General features: G+C 41.5%; 1 protein-coding gene across 1 annotated transcript; it reads left to right on the top strand.

Annotated features, from left to right (window-relative positions):
• The first annotated feature begins 3,083 nt into the window (after window positions 1–3,083).
• LOC104839840 (interferon-induced GTP-binding protein Mx-like) lies at window positions 3,084–20,472 on the top strand. Its single transcript, XM_010580403.1, has 13 exons — window positions 3,084–3,394; window positions 4,919–5,111; window positions 6,037–6,174; window positions 7,440–7,594; window positions 9,225–9,363; window positions 9,868–10,066; window positions 10,824–10,902; window positions 11,873–11,995; window positions 12,789–12,930; window positions 14,739–14,897; window positions 15,807–15,883; window positions 17,313–17,555; window positions 20,239–20,472. The coding sequence occupies exons 1-13, from the start codon at window positions 3,137–3,139 to the stop codon at window positions 20,470–20,472; spliced, it is 2,139 nt and encodes a 712-aa protein (XP_010578705.1). The 5' UTR covers window positions 3,084–3,136.
• The last annotated feature ends 1,124 nt before the right edge of the window (window positions 20,473–21,596 follow it).

Genomic DNA, 21,596 nt, shown 5'->3' with positions numbered 1-21,596 from the left:
GAGCCACACCAGGAGGCAGCCAGCTGTGCTCCTGAGGAGTTTTGGTTTTGTCATCCGCTAAACAACAGGAGGAAAGTTGGCTGGCATATAAGGAAATGAAAGAAAAAAAAGCACACTGCATTATTCTTTCCGGAGCTATCATGAAACGAGCCCCTTTTCATGTAAGAATTGGTTTCATTTCTCGTGATTCTTGTCACAGTGTGTAGGTGGAGCCTGTAAATAAAAAAGCACCAGAAGAAGTTGAGAAGTTACTGTTTCTCCTTGCTACAGGACGCTACACAGGTAGGAGTTTCTCTTTTCCTTCTTCTAAAAATAGTCATGCAATTTTTGACTGTTAGCTTCATTCCCTTTAATAGTTGCATGTGAGAAGGCTGCATAAGTGTCTAAAGTAAATGTGCTCGAACAAGGTTGCCAGGAGTCGGATTTGTTGTTTTCTGGGGTAAGGAAAAAGTCAAGACATTAGCATCATTTCTTCTTTAAAGGAAGATGACTGAGAGATGGCATTTAAATTGGAACACATTTTTTAAAGTATGTGCTGTGTGGGGGCAGTGTTCCACAACACAGTCCAGCCAGCAGTAGTCATGTGTAGCGTCATAAGCTTTGCACTGTTTCATTTTTTTCTGAGAAGACAGCTAGAATTAATAAACATATAACCCAGAGTCTGTGTGGTTTACCCAAATACCCTGAAGTCAGAGGCTATGGCAGGCAGAAGTCCATGCACTCCTCTGGCTGGACACAGAGTGAATGAATGCAAGAGCAGTGTGGGTTCAGCACCGCAGCTTTGGGTTTGATAGCGGATTACCCCTCCAGATGCAAAGGCAGCATCATTAGAGAAAAACGAGGCAACTCCTCTTCAGGACCATCAGCAGGTTGGTGCTTCATGCAGATGTGGTTGTGTAGAGGTTGGTGCGCTTCGTGTTGTGCCGGGGGAGGTTTTCAACACACAGGCAGGCAGGCATCTAAAGGTAAGGTTCAAGGAAACGAATATTATCCCAATGACGGAGGCAGGGCGGGTCTGGTGAGGGCGGTGTTAAACTTTCAGTATCAGGTCATCCAGGTGTTGTTTCACATGTGGATTCTGGCCAGTTTCAGAAAGGCACTTGAAAATTGCAGCTCTTTTCCTCTCCTTTCTTTCTTTCATCAGATGTTGTCAAGGCTCAGTACACAAAGAAATCACTATGCCTGCATGGCAGAGTGAAGGGTTGCACCAACCTATCTAACGTTTTTGAGGTCCAGGTGGAGAACAGCTGGGTAGTCCCAGAAATCCACGCATGCTGATTGACTCCTCTGCTTACTGTGGGTGTCTTTGTTAGGTTGTGTATCTGTGTGTGCACACTGTTGTCTGCACTGTAGACCTAGCTAAAAAAACTTCTAGGTACGTGGTAAGATATAGCCCTTGCACTAAAATTTTTAAAAGCTGTCACTTTTTTTGTCAGACTCCTTAATTCTCAGTTTCCCAGATGTCACAAGTTTATCTTGCAAGATCTTCCTTTTTTCTTTTTGTTTTGTTTTTTCCTGGTGGCCTCACTACACTACTTTTGCATTTTATCCTATTCATTATAAGGATGGCTAAAGCTTGCTGTATGTATATGTGTTTCTGAAGGGAACACATCCATGTTTAGGAGGCCGTGTGCTAAAACCAGTACATGAATAACTCTGAACGCAGCCCAGTGAATATAAATAATAATGTAAAAGTGACAGAAAATTGTTCCTGGATAATATTTACATTAAAATAAAAATTTATAGGGAGTGTTCATTCCACTAAATTGAAAGGCAGGTAGAGAATGGGAGAGGCTATAAAAGGGATTACTGTTAGAAACATTATTATCAGTAAATTATTTCCTGTAGCAGTAGAAAATCACAAAAGAATCTGGTGGCCAGTGAACTGAGGAATGTATATTTGTTGCACATAAAGCACTGGGTCTTCATTCAAGGAAGAAAAATCTTATAATTAATTAACAGAAAGAGAACAAAGTTCATACTAAAATATTAAAGAAAGGGGACATGTGGCAAAAGATGAGGGAACTGTAAAATAAATACCTATAAAGAAATTAAAGTAGTTCAGTCATCTTTTATTGCTGATCAAAATTGAAAAGTTTCCCCATAGTAATTTATTTTTTATTTCAATAAAAGGAGACAGGAATATGTATTTAAAAAAAGTATCGCTTTATTAAAAAGAAAGACTGAATAGCAAGTGTGGAATTATACTGGGTTTTTTCTACACTTGTTTTACGCATTGAAAGTATAACTTACGTTGTGTCTGATCATCCTAGTTCAACATCTGCTCAAATTAGAAAACCTGTAAATTTAATTCAACCAAAAAAATAAAGAACAGGAAGATATTTCAAGCAAAAATGTCTTTCTCCTAATTCATTTTCCCAAGTGTTTGAGTTAAACAGATCTTGGTTTTGGCAGGGGGAGGTTAAAAAAACCTAGCTTTGAAAAAATACTGTTGGGGTTTTTTTTCATTAGGTCATTCTCTCTGGAAATCGCTTTCCTTGGAACACATCACATCAAAAGCCCCCATTTTTTTCAGTCACCCATAGAAAATATGTCAACAGAACTTTTACATAAAGAAAAGCTGAACAAGAGGATAAAAAGTCTCCTAGTTCTCCTTTCTCTAACATCATGCCAAGCAAAGTCTGCTTTTTGGAGAGGGTTTTAAGCTATAGAGGGGGGACACTGAGATCCCGAGCTTCTAAAACTGGTGTAAGACTCTCCAGCCATGCCCAGCAGGTGTCTTACTGACTGAGCTTCTCTAAACACCTTTCAGTAAAATATTTCATTGAGGAAAACTGGCTTTTTGCAAAAACTGGAGTAGCATGCTTTCCCTCCCCAAAAATATGCTTGTTTACTCTGTGGCAACTTCTTTTTTTTGAAAACACAAAGAAAGCATAAGGGAAGTAGGGAGAAGTGTTTCAAGTCTACCCTCTGGAGAGCAATTCTAGAGATTTGAAAAGAGCTGTGGCACTTGGTATCTATTGAGGGTTTGAATCAGTAAATAAAAGTGGTGTTTGATTTTCTCTGCTATGATCACTGTTGCAAGCTGGAGTCACTCTATGCCCCATATTTGATTTCAGAATCTGTACAGAAGAGTGGTTGGACCAGACAGTAATCACTATTTAGTGAAGCACTTATGGACAAGCTAAGTGGTAGGCCAAAAAATCAGCAGACCATGGATAAAAATAGTGTAGTGTTCAAACAACTTTCTGAAAGACCCAAACTTGCCGTGAAGAAAGACGTTTTTGCACCACCTTCTCTAGAAGCTTTTTCAGTACCTCTCCCACCAGACTTAGAAAATGAAGATCTTGTGATGTCGGAGAACACAGTTGAGAGAAAGCCTAACTATAAGCAGGAGGAGTTGAAGAAACAGTACTACGGAGAACAGAACAAGGTAAGGCAGATATCAGAAGAGGGCACAGATCCTCCCCACTCTTACTCCTGTGTTTCACTTTGTGCCCCAAAATGAATTCCTTTGTCTCTTTGGGCAGTCTGCAAGATCTGTTAGGTCTAAGCAGAGGAGTACCTTTGGGATCAAGGCCAAGCAGTCATTTGTGTAAGTAGGAAGATAGGTACCTGCAATTAATCTGCACGCATAAAAAAATGTAGGTGTAAAAAATAGGATGGCAGCAGCCTAGCAGCCAATTTAATGTGCAACGTCTATCTGTTTCATTGGTAACAATTAGCAAAAGTTGAACAGAAATCCTAAAATCTGAGATATTTTTTACTTGAGGCTCTGCCACCTTCAACAGGAATACAAAGAAAGGTTAATAATAACATGTTGAATATTTGACACTGAAAACAGATTGTTTTGAAGTCTGTGTCATAGTTAATGAAGTTCCTTGAGAATGGTTGGGATTTACTGGCTAGTAAACATCGTAATGAAGATAGTGGGGAGGGGTTACCAAAAGGTTTTAAAATACCTGCCTCCAGTAATGTGTGCTGTCTTTCTCATCTTGAAAGAAAAATCTGCTCTGTTTGATTACATCTGATTGATAGATATATTTTCAGAAGTGGCTTTCTTAGACAAACGTGATGGTGGGAAAATTTAATTTTTCTTTTCAGGTAATCAGGTATGAATGTGCCTGGCCCGTTAGGGCCTGTAAAATATTGGTGTTCTCAAAACTGCATTTCTAAATGCAGCAGTCAGACTGGAACACAGAGAAAGGAACAGGGAGAAGAGACCAAGCTGATCTTTATACACTTTAGCTGGGCATATTTAACAACAGCAGGGCTGGAAATTATTTGGTTTGATTCCATGAAAGTGAAGAGCCCATGTTAATACCTGGCACATGTATCAAAACCAAAAATGACAATAATCAGTCATTTAAAACAAATCACTCATATTCATCCCTTACCCTAGCCTAAAATGAGGCAAAGAAAGAAGAGCCATGATGATCTAAAAGATTTTAGTCACCTGTTAAGGACACTACAGCAGAACACTTTTGGTGTCTGCGCACAGACTGAATCTTCAAACTTCAAAACAAAGATTTAATAAGCTGAACTAAATTCTCTTATTACTGGGACTAGTATTCATTTGCATACACATACTTCAGTACATCTGTAGATGAGTGGAAGAAAATGGCAGTTATTAAAAAACAAAATTAACAAAGCACACTTAGCAATGAGGTCTCCTTTTACTATTTACCTTCTCAGGATAGCTTACAAAATTTGATAATTTTACTAAGGATGGTGATTGAGCCAACCTCAACTGACCTTGTCATATTTATAGAATACCTGTTTATAACATGGAGGTGCAAGGATGTACAGTGATATGAAGTACAGCTTCATACCACTACATAAGGTTTACTAGAGAATGATGAGCTGGAAAAGATGCCTAGAAGGGTGGGTGGGGGGTTTTGTGGAAACAACTTATTTTAAAATTATGGAAAATTCACTGTAAGTTTATCTCTAGCAGACAGAAGAACATAGCTTGTACAACCAATATGAGGTAAAGATCCGACCCTGCATTGATCTCATCGACAGCCTAAGAGCTCTCGGAATAGAAAAAGACCTGGCTTTGCCCGCTATCGCAGTGATTGGAGACCAGAGCTCCGGGAAAAGCTCCGTCCTAGAAGCCCTGTCTGGTGTTGCTCTTCCTAGGGGCAATGGTAAGAATTCACCTTCTCAGGTTTTCACTTGAATTTCACTTTGATCACTTTGATGAGATGGAAGGGATTTTTTGTTTGGTTGGTTGGTCTAGGATTGGATAACTCCATGACTGAGACTATATCTAAATTGTGAGACTCCAGGGGCCTTCTCAGTTCTGGTCTCCAGTAGAAGAAATGGATGTACAGGTGGGGCACTCAGGGTAACTCCAGCAAGGCACATGTTCTGGGTGGTCAAGAGACCAGAAGTAAGAAGAGTATAGTATAGCATACTTGTCCCAAACTACGGACAGACTGAAAGGTACCATCAGCTGACTCTGTTCATTTCCCAGCAAAGAGTAGTGCAGCAGAGTATTGGTTTCACATGGAAGACTAGTTTTGAAATTTGCTTTTGGGGTTGGTTTGGGTTTTTGTAACACGGTTTTCTTACACATACCTTTTTTTGGCAAAAACATACAAAGATCTTTACTTACAAACATGTGCCTTGGATGTTATTTAAGTCAGAGAAGATTGTTGGAAGGCTCACTTTCCATCTCTGTGTGTGTGTGTAAACACACACATACAACTTCTGCAAGTTCTGTATGAGCTGACAATACTATCTAGTCTTTCAGGCTGGACTTGAGGAAAAGGTTTTCATAGGGTGTAGGTGCACTGAAAGAGGTCACCCAGAGAGGTGTGAATCTCCATCCTTGGAGGTTTGCAAGACAAGACATGGCTGGGCAGAGCCACAGCTGACCTCCTCTAGTGTCAGTGACAGTCCTACTCTGGGCGGGAAGTCAGACCAGAGCCCTTTGGCAATGTCTCTTGGAACACTTCTGTGTCTCCATGTGAAGTATTAGGCAATGCTGTGTACGCCACGCAGTCCATGGCTGTGTATCATGCATAACAACTGCTGAGAGAGTTGCCTCTGTCTTTGGAACTTCTGCAGGTATTGTTACTCGATGTCCCTTGGAACTTAAACTGAAAAGAATACCTGCCAGCCAGCCATGGAAAGGGAAAATTTGTTACCGCAACATCAGCGCAGAGCTCCAGAATGCCTCTGAGGTGGAGAAAGCAATAAGACAAGGTGAGTTGTAACGTATTCCCCTCTGATTTGGCTTGCTCAATCTCCTCTGAATCCTTTCTGCCCTTTTCTTAGGCTGAGCAGCAGTCCCCAGCCTAACACAGCAATTGTAGCCACGAGTAACACCGAGAGCTGAATTCAGAGCAGAAGGCGGCGGGATAGCATAATATAACTCTCTCAAGAGAGTTGTATTACTACTTCAGTGGTTAAGATGACCCATGATGTTCAACATAAGCTCAGGCTGTGTCCTCAGCTGTATGCTGTCTGCCTGGTTTGGGGAGGTTGTCTGTCAAATTGTGAACATGCAGAGCCTGAAATGGTTCCTGTCATTAGTTCAAAAGCTCAGAGAATGCTTGAGGTGTCTGTGGCAGGGAATCTTGTGATATTGGAGAAAGCTGCAAGAAGGCAGAGTGGAGGGTATTAGAGAGACTCTGCCAGCTAGTGTGACTACAGCCTCAATCATCGTGCTTCCCATGTCACAGCTTTACTTTTATGGTATTTCATGCTGTGTAAGGAAACATTTTTCTTACCCAAAGGGCAGTAAGCACTTGCCCCAAATGTGAAAGTTGGATTGTCCTTATTTCCTTGACTAGCACAGCTCTGCAACATTGTTATTGGTCCTAATGTTTTTCCATTAGCTTTTCAATGCATTATTTGGATATTTTCAATATATCCTTCCAAAACCAGCAAGGCAAGTAGTATGAATTGATTAAGCTAATTACAGAGCTGAAAAAGTCTCATGAGAATAAGTATGGGGTTTCCTTGCCTCTCTATGTTGTTCATAGTTCAAGCATTATTGCCTTATAAGATCTGGGACAAATTACTTGATCTCTCAACCTCTCTATCAAAATGTGAAGAATATAGAATAAAATCTATTTATCTTTCAAGGCAGGAAAGGATTAATTAATGACTACAAACCGTCTTGAAGTTGAGGAAGCTTTTCTACAACTGACCAGTATTTTATCTGATCACTTGCATTGTGGTTTATTTACATGTATTTTGACTGCATATATGGGAGTTCATAAGTATATGCTGTGTAAAGTATTACAGTTCACATTCTAAAAGGACTTCACGTATCCATGTGTTACATAACAATTTTCCTTAGATTTTTGCATAAATGGATTTACGTGCATGGCTGGATCTGAAAAAAGCCAAGCCTAAAGGAACCTTAGGTGGTAGTAGGTACTTTTCAGAGTCATTGTGTTCAACTTCTCTTTGGTGCGTTGTTTGAAGCTTGTATTCATTGCCTTGCTCTTTTCTTCTTGCAGCTCAGGATGTTGTGGCTGGTACGAGAGGTGCCATTAGTGGAGAACTAATTTCCCTAGAAATTCGGTCCCCAGATGTCCCAGATCTGACACTAATTGATCTTCCTGGAATTGCCAGAGTGGCTGTGGGGGATCAGCCAAAAGACATCGGGGAACAGGTAAAACTCAGTCTTATATGCCAACCCGTGCACAGGGTCACTTCTGTAACCTACCTCACACGCGAGCCTTTGCCGTAGGACACCAGAGTTGTTATGTTGGGCTTCTGAGCCAGCAATACAGCTACACTAACAAACAGGCCTATTTTTCAGGCAAGGAATTGCTGATAGGAACAGTGACATCCAGGATCTCCTGTCTGTCCTGTCGTGCAGGAGGGAGCTGCCCACGCTAGCCGTGAAGGAGCTACCTCAGGTGCCTTGACACAGCCTACCCATGGCAGCACGGAATAACGCGTCCGTATGGACCCTGAGCACTGGGTTGCCCTTGTGTCCCTTGGCTAGACCACAGTCTGCAAGATAGATACATCCCGGAATGAGTTGTCTCTTGTGGATGTATTTGGCAAAGGTGAATAGATCTGAGTTCTTGTAAGCTCTTCTGGAGCAAGGCAGCAAATTGGTCCTCTTGCAGTTTCATCGCTCTGTGATCCCTTACTTACAGAGCACATCAGAATCAGACCTGTCCTGGTTTTTCTCATCCCTTAAGGGATCTCAGCAGACCCTTTTTGAAGTAAACAGAATATGCGTTAAAGTGGAGGGGATCTCTATTCTTCCTCTAGCTGCTTTTAGAAGAAATGTTGGGGAATGCAAATAAAACTCTAGTTGGACAAGGCCAGCTGTGAGGGTGAAGTGCAGGAGCTGGGTGTATCGTTTCTCCTAAAATACCTTTATATAGGAACTTGGAATAAGAGTGGCCCAAACTAAACTAGACATATCAACAAAAATGAGACAAGATTGGATTGTCTGGGCTTTACTCTCTGGGAGAAGAGGAATTTCATTTCACAATTAGATAGTAATCTTTCTATTGCATTCAGAAGAAAGCAGCAGATGTGACATGATCCACAGATTTCCATCATCCCCAGCTGCCTGCATGCTTCAGAGGTGGAGGCTATAGTATTGTAGCATGTCAGAAATTGGGATGGATGGGAAGTAGAAAAGAGAGGCACCCTTACCAAAACTCAGGGGGAAAAAAAGAGTTAACTTACTTCAGTATAAGCACAATAGATCTGTGTTAACCTTTTGCAATACAACACAAACTATGAGAAACTCTTTCAGTTTGGCATTGAAACAAAGAAACAACACCAACTAGATGTCAGGTGTGACTTTTTTTTTTCACACATACTCCACTGCAATATAAGCCAAAGACATTTGCTCTCCTTTCAGAGATGCAAATTTGAGATTTATCAGCATAATCTAACTCACTTTCTTTCCATAAGTGTGTACCTAGACATCAGAACTTGTTTTTCTTACATGTGATTATTTATGAAATGTCTTTAATATTTCTATAATGAAAGATTATATGCATGAGAGGTTAAACTTTACATAGCTTTCAGGAAAGGCGTAACAACAGTCTGGTCTCATTCATGCTAGATGTTCAGATTAATCTTGACATAGGAAAAGAGGCTGCATTCTTCTGCTGACCCATTTCCATGCCATCCTCTAGCATGTAATACTATCCTCAGTATACGTGATATTTAATGTCATCAGACAGTGGCTTGTATTGCTAGAAATGGTCACAGCCTACATGCAAGCATCTGATTTCATTGAATTTCATTACTGCTGTATTGCATTGCAGATCAAAATGCTACTTAAAAAAATTATTGGCTGCAAAGAGACACTCAATTTGGTAGTGGTGCCATGTAATGTGGATATTGCAACAACAGAAGCACTGAAAATGGCTCAAGAGGTGGACCCCAGTGGAGAAAGAACACTAGGTGAGGCAATTTTTAAGCTACAAGCTGAAGAGAAGTGCAAATCTTTTTTTCCATGAAGGTCTGATGTTCTGTATTCCACCCCAGTTCTGTGAAATTAGCTACTAGAAGAAGAAAAAAAAGCAAACAGCCTAAATAAACTATTTACAAAGCTTGAGATGATCCAGTAGCTCTAAGAATCCCTCAATTTTGGTCTTGCTGGCATTCATGTTATGAATAATTGGAAATTGAAAATCTCAGAGTTAATGGTGGGAAAGCTTTGCTGTTGCCTGTTAAAAAAGTTTTGCAAGGCAAAAGGCATGGTGGGAGGCCAACTGTAGAGCAAGTTTTACAGTGCGAAGCCCAGGAGCTGAGAGCTTTCTAGGAGAGACAAAAAAAAACCAAAGAGAAGTTACTTTATAAAACACAGTACAGAACATTCCTGCACTGGTGGCGGGGTGTCCTACTGCACCTCTCCCACCTTTAACTTCTGCACTCAACTAACTTTCTCTTTGGGGAACTTCACAGGGATCCTCACGAAACCCGACCTGGTGGACAGAGGAACCGAAGAGTCTATCCTTAACATAATACGAAACCTGGTCATCCCCCTCAAAAAAGGTTACATGATCGTGAAGTGTCGTGGGCAGCAGGACATCCACAACAAAGTGGCCTTGGCTGCTGCAATCCAGCAGGAGAGAAAATTCTTTGAGACTCATAAACATTTCAGGTACTTCTCACAGAAAGGACCTAAACAAAAACATATTAAAGTCACTTCAAAGCTTCCTGTTGACTTGCTGAGATTCAAATTAGGGTTTCAAACAGGTATTAATTAGACTCGCTATTTCTCATTGCCCATGTAGTCTTGCATTCCAGTAAGCCAGAAGAATTTTACATGTCAAACTTTTAAAATGTATTTTGGATGCAAGATTGATATATATCTCTCCTTAAGCCTGGGAGAAGTGCAATGAACTTCAGAAGTTCAGAATAGTCCCAAAGAATTCAGGTTAAGCATCTGAGCATGTCAAGTCAAGCACTGAAATATTTCTATTCACTGGAAAACACAGTGAAACTCAGCATGAGAAAGGATACTGCCTGTGCTGTGGGCACAGATTTCCCCAGATGACTCAGCAGCAAAACAATAATAATATAAAGGCAGGTGAAAAGGGTTTTGAATCAGTGAACTTCACACATGCAGAAATAATATAGCAGCACATTAATCTGCTGTTAGAATTTGCTATTTTCAGATTCTTCTCCGTTTCCCTTTGCTTAGCCAGTAGCAGTAGCTGTCAAACAACTCTTGCATAAAAGCCATGGTGCCCAGAGAGTCCTGGGCTGCTGCTGCATCTGTATTAGCACTCCCCAGAGGGCCCTTTCTTTACTCAATTTGTGTAGTAGAACTAGTGAAAACAGAGCAGAGCATCAGTGCTGCCTCCTTGCCCTGCACAAGCGGTCTATCCCAAACCACCTTTTCCTCTTTTTTGCAGCGTTCTTATGGAAGAAAGAAGGGCTACTATCCCTCATCTGGCAGAGAAGCTCACAAATGAACTTGTGAAACATATTATTGTGAGTAACAGAGGTGCCATACTAAGTTGTTTGTATCAGTTACTACCTAAAAATAAGTTTAGCCCTTCAACCTTAGATTGCAATTGATTGCATCTTTACATGCATAGGTGGTACTTAATTATCCTTCAATCCGGCAATCTGAGAACAAATTGACCTGAGAGTTAGAGGTAAAGAAACCCATGCTCTGTCCTCAGATTTGCCTTTAAGCTGAAGATTGACAATAGGCAAATCATTTCATCTACTTGTGACCCTAACTAACTCCTGCCTTTTCAATGGCAGCCATGATATTTCTTTTTGTTTGTGAAGAGTGTTGATCGGCTGGGTGACAAGTTACTGCTAAAAGCTTACTAAAAAGCAATAATTTCTATTTAAATAAAAATGTCTGTACGATCTAATTGTTTTATGATATTACTATACTAATATAAGTATATTGGGGTCTTGATTTTATACACATATATCTGTAAGTAATATATCTTATTCCATTAAGGGAAAATGCTAAAATACAGGGAGCGTCTAAAATCAGTCCTGAAGCAGAAAAAAATATGTAATTATATAACCTCACATAAAATAAGCAACTGAACAGCCATGTTTCGATCAGGTATTTATCAGGAATGGAGGGGTCAGTACAATCCCCGCATCACCACCTCCCTGGCACAGCCTGGGAGGACATAGTTTTTGGCTCACTGTAGGCGAAATGTTGCCCTAGTCTGCCGTTACTCTGCCCACCTCACAGTGAGGTCCAGCCTGATTTCGCAGGGAGATGCTAGCCCCTGCCTTCTCTCAGTGAAGGCCATATTTGCGCTTCCATGCTATCGCATGCGTAGGATGCAAGGACAGCGAGCTCTTGGACTCCTAAGAGCAGCAAATGTCATGTGCAGGTGTAGGTCACTCTTAGAGGGATTTTGTTTTCCTTCCAAAACCAGACATGTTCAACCTACCTAAATTACCTTCTTTACTGTCTAACCCCCAGAAAACTTTGCCAGCAGTAGAGAACCAAATACGTGAGGCACTCCAAAAAACGTTACAAGATTTACAGAAGTATAGAAGAGGCACACCCAGAACAGAGTCTGAGAAGCTGTTTTTCCTCACAGATGTAAGTATCAATATTGGTTTGGTCACAGAGCAGAGCTAGGAGGTAAGTGTGGGAGAAAAAGAAACTACCTAAAGTTAGCAAACCGTCAGCATGGACCACCAGTAAGCTTGTGGTATGTCACTGAAGTGTTTCGAGAGTAACACAGACAAACCTCTGGCAGGAATATATCATACCTGCAAAAATAATGGACCACAGGAGCTCGAGCCCCCTTCCAGCAATTTTTTTTCCTGTGATTATGTGACAAGAGAAGTGAACAACTCAGTTGATTAGTCAAAATCAAGCATCTCAGAGAGGGAAAACTTACACTACTGCCTGCCTGACATTTTGAAGGGTTTCTATTGTTTACAGCACTTCTAAGATCAAATGCATTCCTGGTATCAAAATATGGTTTGCAAGTCCACCTAAGTGTCTTGTCTTGGGGAGTTAATCCCTCCCTAAGTGAGCTTTCAGCAGAACGGCAGAGGTGCTCATGAAGGCTTATCAGCCTTCAAAGACTTCATACAGGTCTGGTCAATTAGAATTTAGTAAATGGTTCTGAGAGTCCACAGGAAAACAAAAGAAAAAAACAAACAAAAGAGTATCAAGTTTGTTCTCCTCTAGCTGTGCTGGTTTTGGGGAAAAAAAAAGGAAAGAGCAGGAGCTAAGAGCATAAAAGATGTAAGGAAGGGATGTTTTCAATGAACCATGTCCCTGCTTTAATATCAAATGACTGTAGATTTACTTAACATATGCAAGTTAGTCTGAAGAATTGAAACTTTACTACATTGCTTGCTTGTTCTTTAATTCATTGCAGTTGATCAAACTCTTTAATCAAGACATCTCTCAGACAATGCGTGGAGAGGAACAGTTGTTTCGAAATGAAATCAGACTGTTTACAAAAATCCGCAAAGAGTTTTGCACGTGGGAGTTGATTCTCCTAGAGTGTTCTGCAAAGGGTAAGCATAGAAAAGCATCACTTGCAGGTGACCTGAGATTCCATTCCCTTGCTTTTAAATCAAGACACAGCATCATCAACAGGTTGTTTTCAAGAAAGTGAAAAACAAGAAGCTAGGAGCATTCATCTGTTGTAGTGTTAGGCAAGTTATGCTTTGGTCCTTGGGGACAAAGACCCAGCTTGTGTTAAATGCTGTCACTAGGGAGAGATCAGTGGATGTCTTTTCTCCCAGGAAAGAAATAAAATCAAGACTGTGGACTGTGGCACAGAATTGGTTGGTGATTCTCCAAACCATTCTTCTAAATAACAGCAATAAAACCAACACTAAATAATAGTAATAGTAGTAGTAGTAACATTATTATTATTAGTGTTTTGGAATTTTGGTCTTTTTTGTTCTACTTTAGCTCTGGTTTAAGGTGTGGAGAAAGCAATTCTGAGCCTGAAATAACCACAACCTTGTAAAGAGTACCCCTTTCTGTGCATCACCCATCTTGCTAATTGCTTAACTGAACTCAGTTCTAAACTGAGGTGTAGGGTGATACACGCAGACTGCACTCTGCTGTACACGCAACAGCTTTTGCAGCATCTTTCTCACATCTTTCAGAGACCCCATTATTTGCTTTTGCCTTGCAAGGCATCACATGGCTGCTGAACCACAGTGGGGAATCCTCTGGGCACTTTCAAGTTATCCCCATTGATTTAAACTATATGGTCCGACTTCACCATAGGATCAGGGCAGCAGCACACAGCAGCTCTTACAACAGCACAGCTCTTGCTGACAATACGCTACCCCAAAATCATGTGTACATATGCTCAGGTGAAGTATTTACATGTGCAGCAGAGTAAGTTCACTTACATAGCTTGGAAACTAGTGGTAGCTTTAGCAAGCCCTTCCTCAGCAAAAAGCACTGTTATCGGCCACCACTAGGATTTCTGAAGGTACGTCATTGCATGTCAGATTATTCTGTTTAACTTCTCCTTTCTTACGATGAATGAAAGTATTAAAAATAGCAGATACTTTAAGCCTTGAACTTTCTGTTGCAAAGCTGATGGATGTTCTTGTGGCCATGTTGCAGCTTTGTACTACCTTAACTGTACAGGTACGTCTTCAGACTCTGAGCCAGATACTCCACATCTACTTCTGCCCTTTTTTTTTTGTTATCCAACCATGGACTCATATATCTGAATGTTAGAACTGAATGCATTCATGTCTTGACTTCTACTTTCCACATGTGGACTGGATCCATGATTCACAAATTTGACCCCAAAACAGGGCAATATCAAAACCTTTCAAAACACTTAGAAACACATATTTGCCTGAATATGTAAACCAATTCAAAGGGATCTACCTCATTTAAGATGGCAAATTCATATGATGTCAACGAAGAAATACTGACTGTGATAACTTAAATAAATTTAGCTAGTCAACAGTAGTTTCCCTGGAATAAGACTGTTTAGCGAGTTTGGGGTTTTGTTTTGTTCTGAGTTTTTTAAAACGCAGAACTGACTGGTAATGGCCACTTCTGTGAGGGTAGCAATTCCAAGAAGAACCGGTATTTTTGAGCCCCACCATAATTTCTGGATTCTTTCTGTTAGTTAGATTCTTGATCCAGCACGTGAGATGGCTCATTCACTGAGCAATAATGTGTGTTAGCTCAGTTCTGTAGTAATGGTATTGCTCGAAAGATCGTCTCAAGTATCTCTTCTTCTCAAGGCTATTTCGAAGAGGAGAAATAGACTTCCTTCTTAAATCTGAAATTTATAAATTGAGTGATTTAGTAGTAAAGCAATGCTATTTTAATATTACAGTTAAAAAAAATATACCCAGTAAAGTGTGGAAATATGAAGACCAGTATCGTGGACGGGAGTTCCCGGGCTTTACCAATTATAGGACATTTGAGGACATCATAAAAGAGCAAATCATAGAACTGGAGGAGCCAGCCGTTGAGATACTGAACAACGTGATTGGTATGTCTCACAGGCCACATGAGGCTGTTGCGTGGGAGTTACTGGTGCGCCTGACACTTTTTTTTTCCCAGGATAAGATGATGTTCTCACTGCTGGAGCAAGAGCTCCAGCCAGGGTACTCCAGAGTGGGGAAGTGAATCTGATTCAACCTGGGGATTTGTTTCTTCTCTAGAGCCTCTAATCTCTACCGGTCTCCAGCATTTGTTAATACTTTTCCCAGTGGCTGGTGGAAGGGAGGAAAGTAACTATAATAAATAACACAGTAAAGAAATAGTATAGTAGAAGTACCTGGTGCCAACCAAGCTGCTTGGTATTCCCAAGCCCTAGGAATGGCATTCACAAACCTGAACTGGGAACGGAGCTTCTTTGTCAACTCTTTGCATGATGTTGTATGTATTATACAGTGACTCTTACGGCTGGGGGAAAGGGTACATAGTTCATCCAGTAAAAAGCGCCTAAGGAAAAAGTACTTTATGATCCTCTCTCTCCTGTGTTTGCCTTAGAAGGCAGCTACAGCATCTGTGCCAGACTCAGTGCTCTGTACTATATACACTAGTCCCTCTTCCTGGGGAGGCCACTCAGAGTGAGATGCAGATGTGCTTACATGGCCAAGTCATGGCACATCTGGTCAGACAAAGCTCAGAAACTGCTTTATCAAAGAAATCTCAGGGATATTCAATCTCTCAGGTGTTAAGTGGTTACAGGAGGTCTTTAATGGCTCACACTCTTTGACCTAGAAATCCAAATTCCTACTTGTTTTTATTGGTCATAAAGGCATAGTGCATCAGTACAGCTGCTCAGCTATTTCTGGATGGACACAGAAAATGGGTAATTTTCCCAAGTCTCATATTAACAGTTTAAAAACCTCACTTGTTTACCTGACTATTTTGTCTGTGTGTTCTTCCTTAGGACTGGTTGAAGAGAAATTTATGGAACTCACTAAAAAGCATTTTGCTAATTTTCACAACCTAAACAGAGCTGCTAAGGTGAGACGCTGACACTACCTATAAACTGAGATAAAACAAGAGCAAGACAGAATGGCATTTGTAAATACAGCCATGCTTACAGTACCTACCCCATTGCGTTACCCTCATGCAAGCATGGAATTTCTTGCAGGTCTATGGCTTTTATAAATTAAGGAAGAGCTTGAAAATTATAGAATATTTATAATGGCATTAATGAAAGTGCATTCTGCCTTTCGGTACAACTTTGACAAGACCTAAAACATATATTCCTCATTCATTCTGATCACATTCTTGACGCATACAACACAGTACAAAGAAAACCTGATACGGCTGCCTTGAAGAGGCAAACATAATTTCAAATTTAAGTCCTGCAATGATTTATAAGCATCTGGGTAGCCTCAGAGGGCTAAAAAGTGCTTTTACCTCTCTGAAAAGCAAGCCAGGATATTAGCCACTGCACGAATCTCATCTTTGATAAAAAGGAGCAGCAGCAGATAAGCCAAAAATCATTGAACTATGACAGAGTTAGAAGATGACTGTTCACAATTTGGGGGATTGCATGTTTTGGGGTGGAGTTAAATGATATGGATCTCATTGAAGGCCTTTTCTCAGAAAGAGCTTTGAGGAAGAGATGAGAAGCAATGCTGGACAGCCAAGAAGCAGAGTGCCCTCACAGGGCACTGCTGGAAAAGGAAAGTCAAAGGCAAATGTCAGTGAAATAGATGGGTTTGCTATTTGACTTGCATGGCCAAACCCTACGGAGCTCCCAGGCCAACCAGACAGCAAGCAAATAAGCTACTTCAGCCAAACACAGAAGTGTTTAGGGAGGATCTTTAGGCATCTTTAGGGATACTAGGAAAGCATTTTAAGGGAATTTGCGGATGACCGAGGGAACTTTGCTGCCCCCACAGACTTTTGGGTAGAAGTATCGAAAAGGCCAGAGAGCATCAGATTACTGCAATAAAAACACCAGACTGAGTGGTTAGACAGGGTTGGTTTGCTGACAACAGATCAGAAACTCCAGTTTTTAAGAAGGGCAGGAGGAGCAATGAAGTTCACACTAGTGCCTGCTGTCAGTGCCTACTGCAAGAGGGAGACACAAACAAACTGCATGCAAAAACTGAGGCTGCAGGCTGAACTCATGGCTGGCTATTGCTGCTTGTTCCCATCAACCTTGTATTTTCCTTCAGGGTCCAAGCACCAGGTTTTGACCGATCCCACTCGTGTTTAAGGAGGGGAAAAAAATGTCATGCTTTCCTGCTCTTTCAAAACAGAGGAACCAGAGTCTAAAGCATTACTCCATGCTCCCAAGAGCCGGTCTGGGATTAGTGCTGCGCAAGGACTGTTGAACACTGTGCCCAACTTGCCGTTCCCTGGGGACACTGCTGAGCACCGGCACCTTTAAAAAGGAAATAGATGTCTGAGAATTTGTTGTTCTTTTCTTTCCTAGACCAGAATTGAAGACATTAGAGAGCAACAAGCAGCGGAGGCTGAAAGACACATCCGGACCCAGTTTAAAATGGAGAGAATTGTATACTGCCAGGATAACCTTTACATTAACGATTTAAACTTTGTTAAGGCAGAAAACACTACCAAAGCTGGCAATGTGAAAGAGTTGCAAGTTGGATCTGTTTCGAATCAAGAGCCCTCCTTTGTCCAGGAAATGGTTTCTCACACAAAGGCCTATTTCAATGTGAGTTTACAGACCATGACACAGCAGTTCTTCTGCACCCTCAACGTTATAGCATATACCCCTCGTCCAGATCTTGCTGTAGCCAGTATGAGTCTTTCATACAATACTACTACTATGCAGGGAATAGTAGCCAGAAGGTATAAGTGTCTCATCCAGGTACGCGCACAGCTTTTGTACGAATTAATCGGAGCTTCTGACCAGTGATGAAAATGTGAGGGCAGAGCTGGTCTGATGGGCTGTGTCAGCACAGTCACTGGGAAGAAGTAGTTGCACGCTGTGGGATACAATGATTAGAAAAGCCTGCAGGTTGTTAAAATGACAGCTGGCTCCTAAACCACTTGTTAGCTACCCTCCAGCCCGGCGTGGCTCTCTGCTGCTGCTGCCGCCCCTCGCTTGGGGAATGTGCCATTGACAAGTGAGTCCTCACCCTCCTCCAGCCTTTCGGGGAGAAGGGGGTGACTCCCTGCTGCCTATACAGCCCCACGCCAGTACAATGCTCTCTTGCTGGCTTTCCTATGGGGACAAATGTCAGGGGAGGAGAGGACAGTCATTTACCAGCATAGAGGAGAGGATAGGATGGGGAAGAGCCTTTACCGCGTAATTAGAAGTTACTGGTATTCAGCTGATGGCAAGCCCCCCTCTCCAGCAAAGGAAGCAACAGTCCTAGGACTGCTTTCCCCATTGCAAGTTCATCTCATGGTTTTCAAATGACACTAGTTTCCACAAGCTTAACAACATTATGTACAGCACTTTGGTGTTTGGTACAGCATCTGAGAGCTCAGGTCAGCCTTAAGCCCCTCTGCATGTTCCTGCTGCTAGCAGAAAGTGGTGTCACTGGATTGCAGTCAGATCCTAAACCAATGCGGCAGGAGGACCAATAATAAAACATTAAGTTAAAATGGATTCAACTATCTGTAGAGATCAGAGTGCGTATGCTATATTGCAGATAGCCCCATAGAAGTGAAGTCTCTGAAGACAAATGGGATGTTTTAACAAAAATGATCATGTTTGTTGATCGTGTTAAAGAAAGACAGCAAAGGGAACACGCACTATCAGGATTTGCTTTTGACCTTTGTTTTGTAAAACTCCCTCAGAAAGCAACAAGTTCAGTATTAATAATGCAGTACCGTAGGTAGCAGCTCACCTTGAATTTCAATAGCAAGGTTTTGACAAATTCCTGCAATTAAATGTTCAGGCTGCTCGGGCTGATGGAGAGAAAACCATCAGCTTTCAGAGAACAAGAGACAAAGGCAAAACTGCATAAGCTCTTCCCTCCTGCCTCACTATACTCTCTGCTATAACACAAATTTCTTAGATGCTAGTTACACATTTTTGTAAATGCCCTAAGTGCCGCTTTCAACAATAACCAATGCCAGGGCATCATATCTTCATGGGACTTATGCAAGGCCAAATACACTTTGAATGAGATGGAAGCTCTGAAGTGTCCATAGCCTTTGAAAATGGCATGCATGAATCTGTGTCACCTATGGCAGGACTGTCAAGATTCTGGGTAGTTTGGCTCCAGAAAAACACTCATATTTAAAGCACCTAGGCTCCTTCCTGCCATGGTCAGTAGTGCCTAGAGAATACGTAGGCTCAGTAAATGCTTTAGCTGACTCAGCCGAATTGGTATTGACTAGATCTCTGCAAACTAGAACAAAAAACTAATCATCTAGTCTTAGGTATTTTCCAGCTTGAGCTCAACCCCATCCTTGTACTTGAAAGATTTGCAGCTACTAAGCCCCAGAGTTATCTAAAGCCAGAAACACCTTAGACTTCTCTGGAAACAGGTAAACCCTATAGGACCTACAAATCAAATGCGCCTCTACCTGGTCTTCCCACTGCCATTTTCAAGTCAGATGCCACAAAAAGAAAGGAGGACGGCACCTCTCTCAATTGCAGCCAGGCACTCAGGCATAAGTGCTCGCCTGGCACCAGGAAGGCTGGAGGCAGCTCCCTCCCAGCGCTGGAGAGGTTTTGAACCTCCTGTCGCCCAAGAGCACCAGCTAAGCCCCCAAGCCCTGTGGATGTCTCTGGGTAAAGGGCCCCACAGGCTCTCCTAGGTCAATCTGTTTCAATTTGCATAAATAACTAGACCAGACAGTTTGTCAGGTGAAGCAGAAAATTATCTCATTGAGATATCAATAGATGTAATGTAGGCACAGCCTATTGCTGAAGATGTTTTCCCTTAAGGCTAAAGCTTGCTCCAAAGCTGTCTTATGCTTAAAAGGACAACCACGTCAGAAATACCATCTAAATACAGGAATTTACTACCTTTGGAAAAAATCACTGTTTGATTTCCTATACCATAACACACTGGTAGTGTTCAGAGAAGACAGGTTTGACGCCAGAAATTGTTCACAAGTACTATTCGTCAGGCATGTCCTCATATAACTCTTACCAATGATAGCTGGCAGATCTAAGCAGGGAACAGCCTGCCTTGGGTTTACTTTGCTGAGGGAAAAAAGCAACAGCTGACATTCCCATAACTCTTAATTTTTAGGCACAAAAGATACTAATGGCAAACATTTTTTAGTTCCTAGAAGCACGCACTTCTTGAACAGTAACTCAACACAACACTTCAAAATGTGCTGTCGCTTCTTACCAGATTACCTGTAGCCCCTTCCTTTTTTAGTTCCTTTTGGAAAACAAGTATTCTGCCTTTTTTTTCCCCTTCCTGCAGGGAGCTAGTAAACGCCTCGCCAATCAGATACCTCTGATCATCCTGTCTTCTGCCCTTCATGACTTCGGGGATCACTTGCAGACTACAATGTTGCATCTTTTGCAAGAAAAAGACAAGTTAAGCCATCTCCTTCAGGAGGACACTGAAGCTGCTAAACATAGGGACTACCTCAGTCAACGAGTTAATCGTCTCACCAAAGCCTGCCAGTACCTGAGAAACTTCACCTCACTGTAGATTTCTTCATTTTCCATAAGTATTTTTCTACTCTTGTTTTCTAGCATTATTGAAGAACTTTGTAAAATCCCCTAAAAATATAATATCAGTACAGACCTTTAACACTCATTTCTAGTGCTCAGTTCTGCTTTATTTTCCATAACCAGTTATACGCAAACACCTACCTTTATGTAAAGTGCTCCACTGGGGGAGCTGTGATTAAATAAAAGTTATCCCACTTCTAATCATTTGCTTCATGAACTCTGTATAACCATTGAAATAATTATTAAAAAGCTAGAGCTCTGAGGGTTGTGTTTTGTTGTGGGTTTTTTTCTAAATGAGGATGAGGGCTTTCAGCTGTGTAACTTACAAACTGCAGAAATCAAATTATCTAACTAACATTCCTAGATAAAGCTTACTGCACAACCCTAGTGACATCCCCCGCTTCCCTTCGTGGTTTTGCCTCACTGTGGTTGCTGCCTTTCCTGCCATCGCCTGAAAGATGACTCTGCAAGGTGTCACCACTGTTAAGTCCCAGCCCAGTAGGCAGAGAGGGTGCATACAGTGGGCATGAAACAGTTCCAGCCTAGAGAGAAAAGAAAGTTAACTTCATCTGATCGGTACATCCACAGGATGCTGTAGGCTGTCTCTCCTTTTTAAGTTCTCTGATTTGTAGAGAAAGGCTAAGAGGCTCTTTCTTTTGGATACCCAGAGCACCACCTGAAATTTTGGGACCGATGGGCAATTCAATAGATAGCAGGATTTGGATGTCAAAAAGGGATTAAACCACCCAGGATGTTAAACATTAGAAGGGTGTCTCAGCATGTGGCTTGCTGCCTTTATCCCTCCCCTCCCCAGGACAAGGAGAACCTTTCCAAAAGCTCTTTCATTTCATGGAAGCCAGTGCAAAATATAATACTGCATGCTGTATTTATGACATCTTTCATACGAAGGATTTATTTTAATGGGCAAAGCTGTGCTTTGTGTAGCCAGAGTAATGTCTGCATTCAGCTAAAAAAACAAAACATGCTTGTACCAGTGTGCCATGTAGTAATTTCCAGGATGCTTAGAAGAGAAGCCTTCTCTTCAGGCTAGAAACAATAGAAGGCATTTGATCCTCTGACATGAACCTGCAGCAGCAGATA

This window comes from Haliaeetus leucocephalus, unplaced genomic scaffold, assembly GCF_000737465.1.
Source record: "Haliaeetus leucocephalus isolate CR32 unplaced genomic scaffold, Haliaeetus_leucocephalus-4.0 Scaffold702, whole genome shotgun sequence".
NCBI lineage: Eukaryota > Metazoa > Chordata > Aves > Accipitriformes > Accipitridae > Haliaeetus > Haliaeetus leucocephalus.
This window is presented reverse-complemented; position numbering and strand designations above follow the sequence as displayed.

Bases quoted from the DNA above. Each gene is read 5' to 3' on its own strand.
- LOC104839840 (XM_010580403.1), top strand. From the start codon at position 3,137: ATGGACAAGCTAAGTGGTAGGCCAAAAAATCAGCAGACCATGGATAAA. The intron at 10,067-10,823 runs GTACTTCTCACA...TCTTTTTTGCAG, and splicing joins GAGACTCATAAACATTTCAG to CGTTCTTATGGAAGAAAGAA. The intron at 11,996-12,788 runs GTAAGTATCAAT...AATTCATTGCAG, and splicing joins AGCTGTTTTTCCTCACAGAT to TTGATCAAACTCTTTAATCA.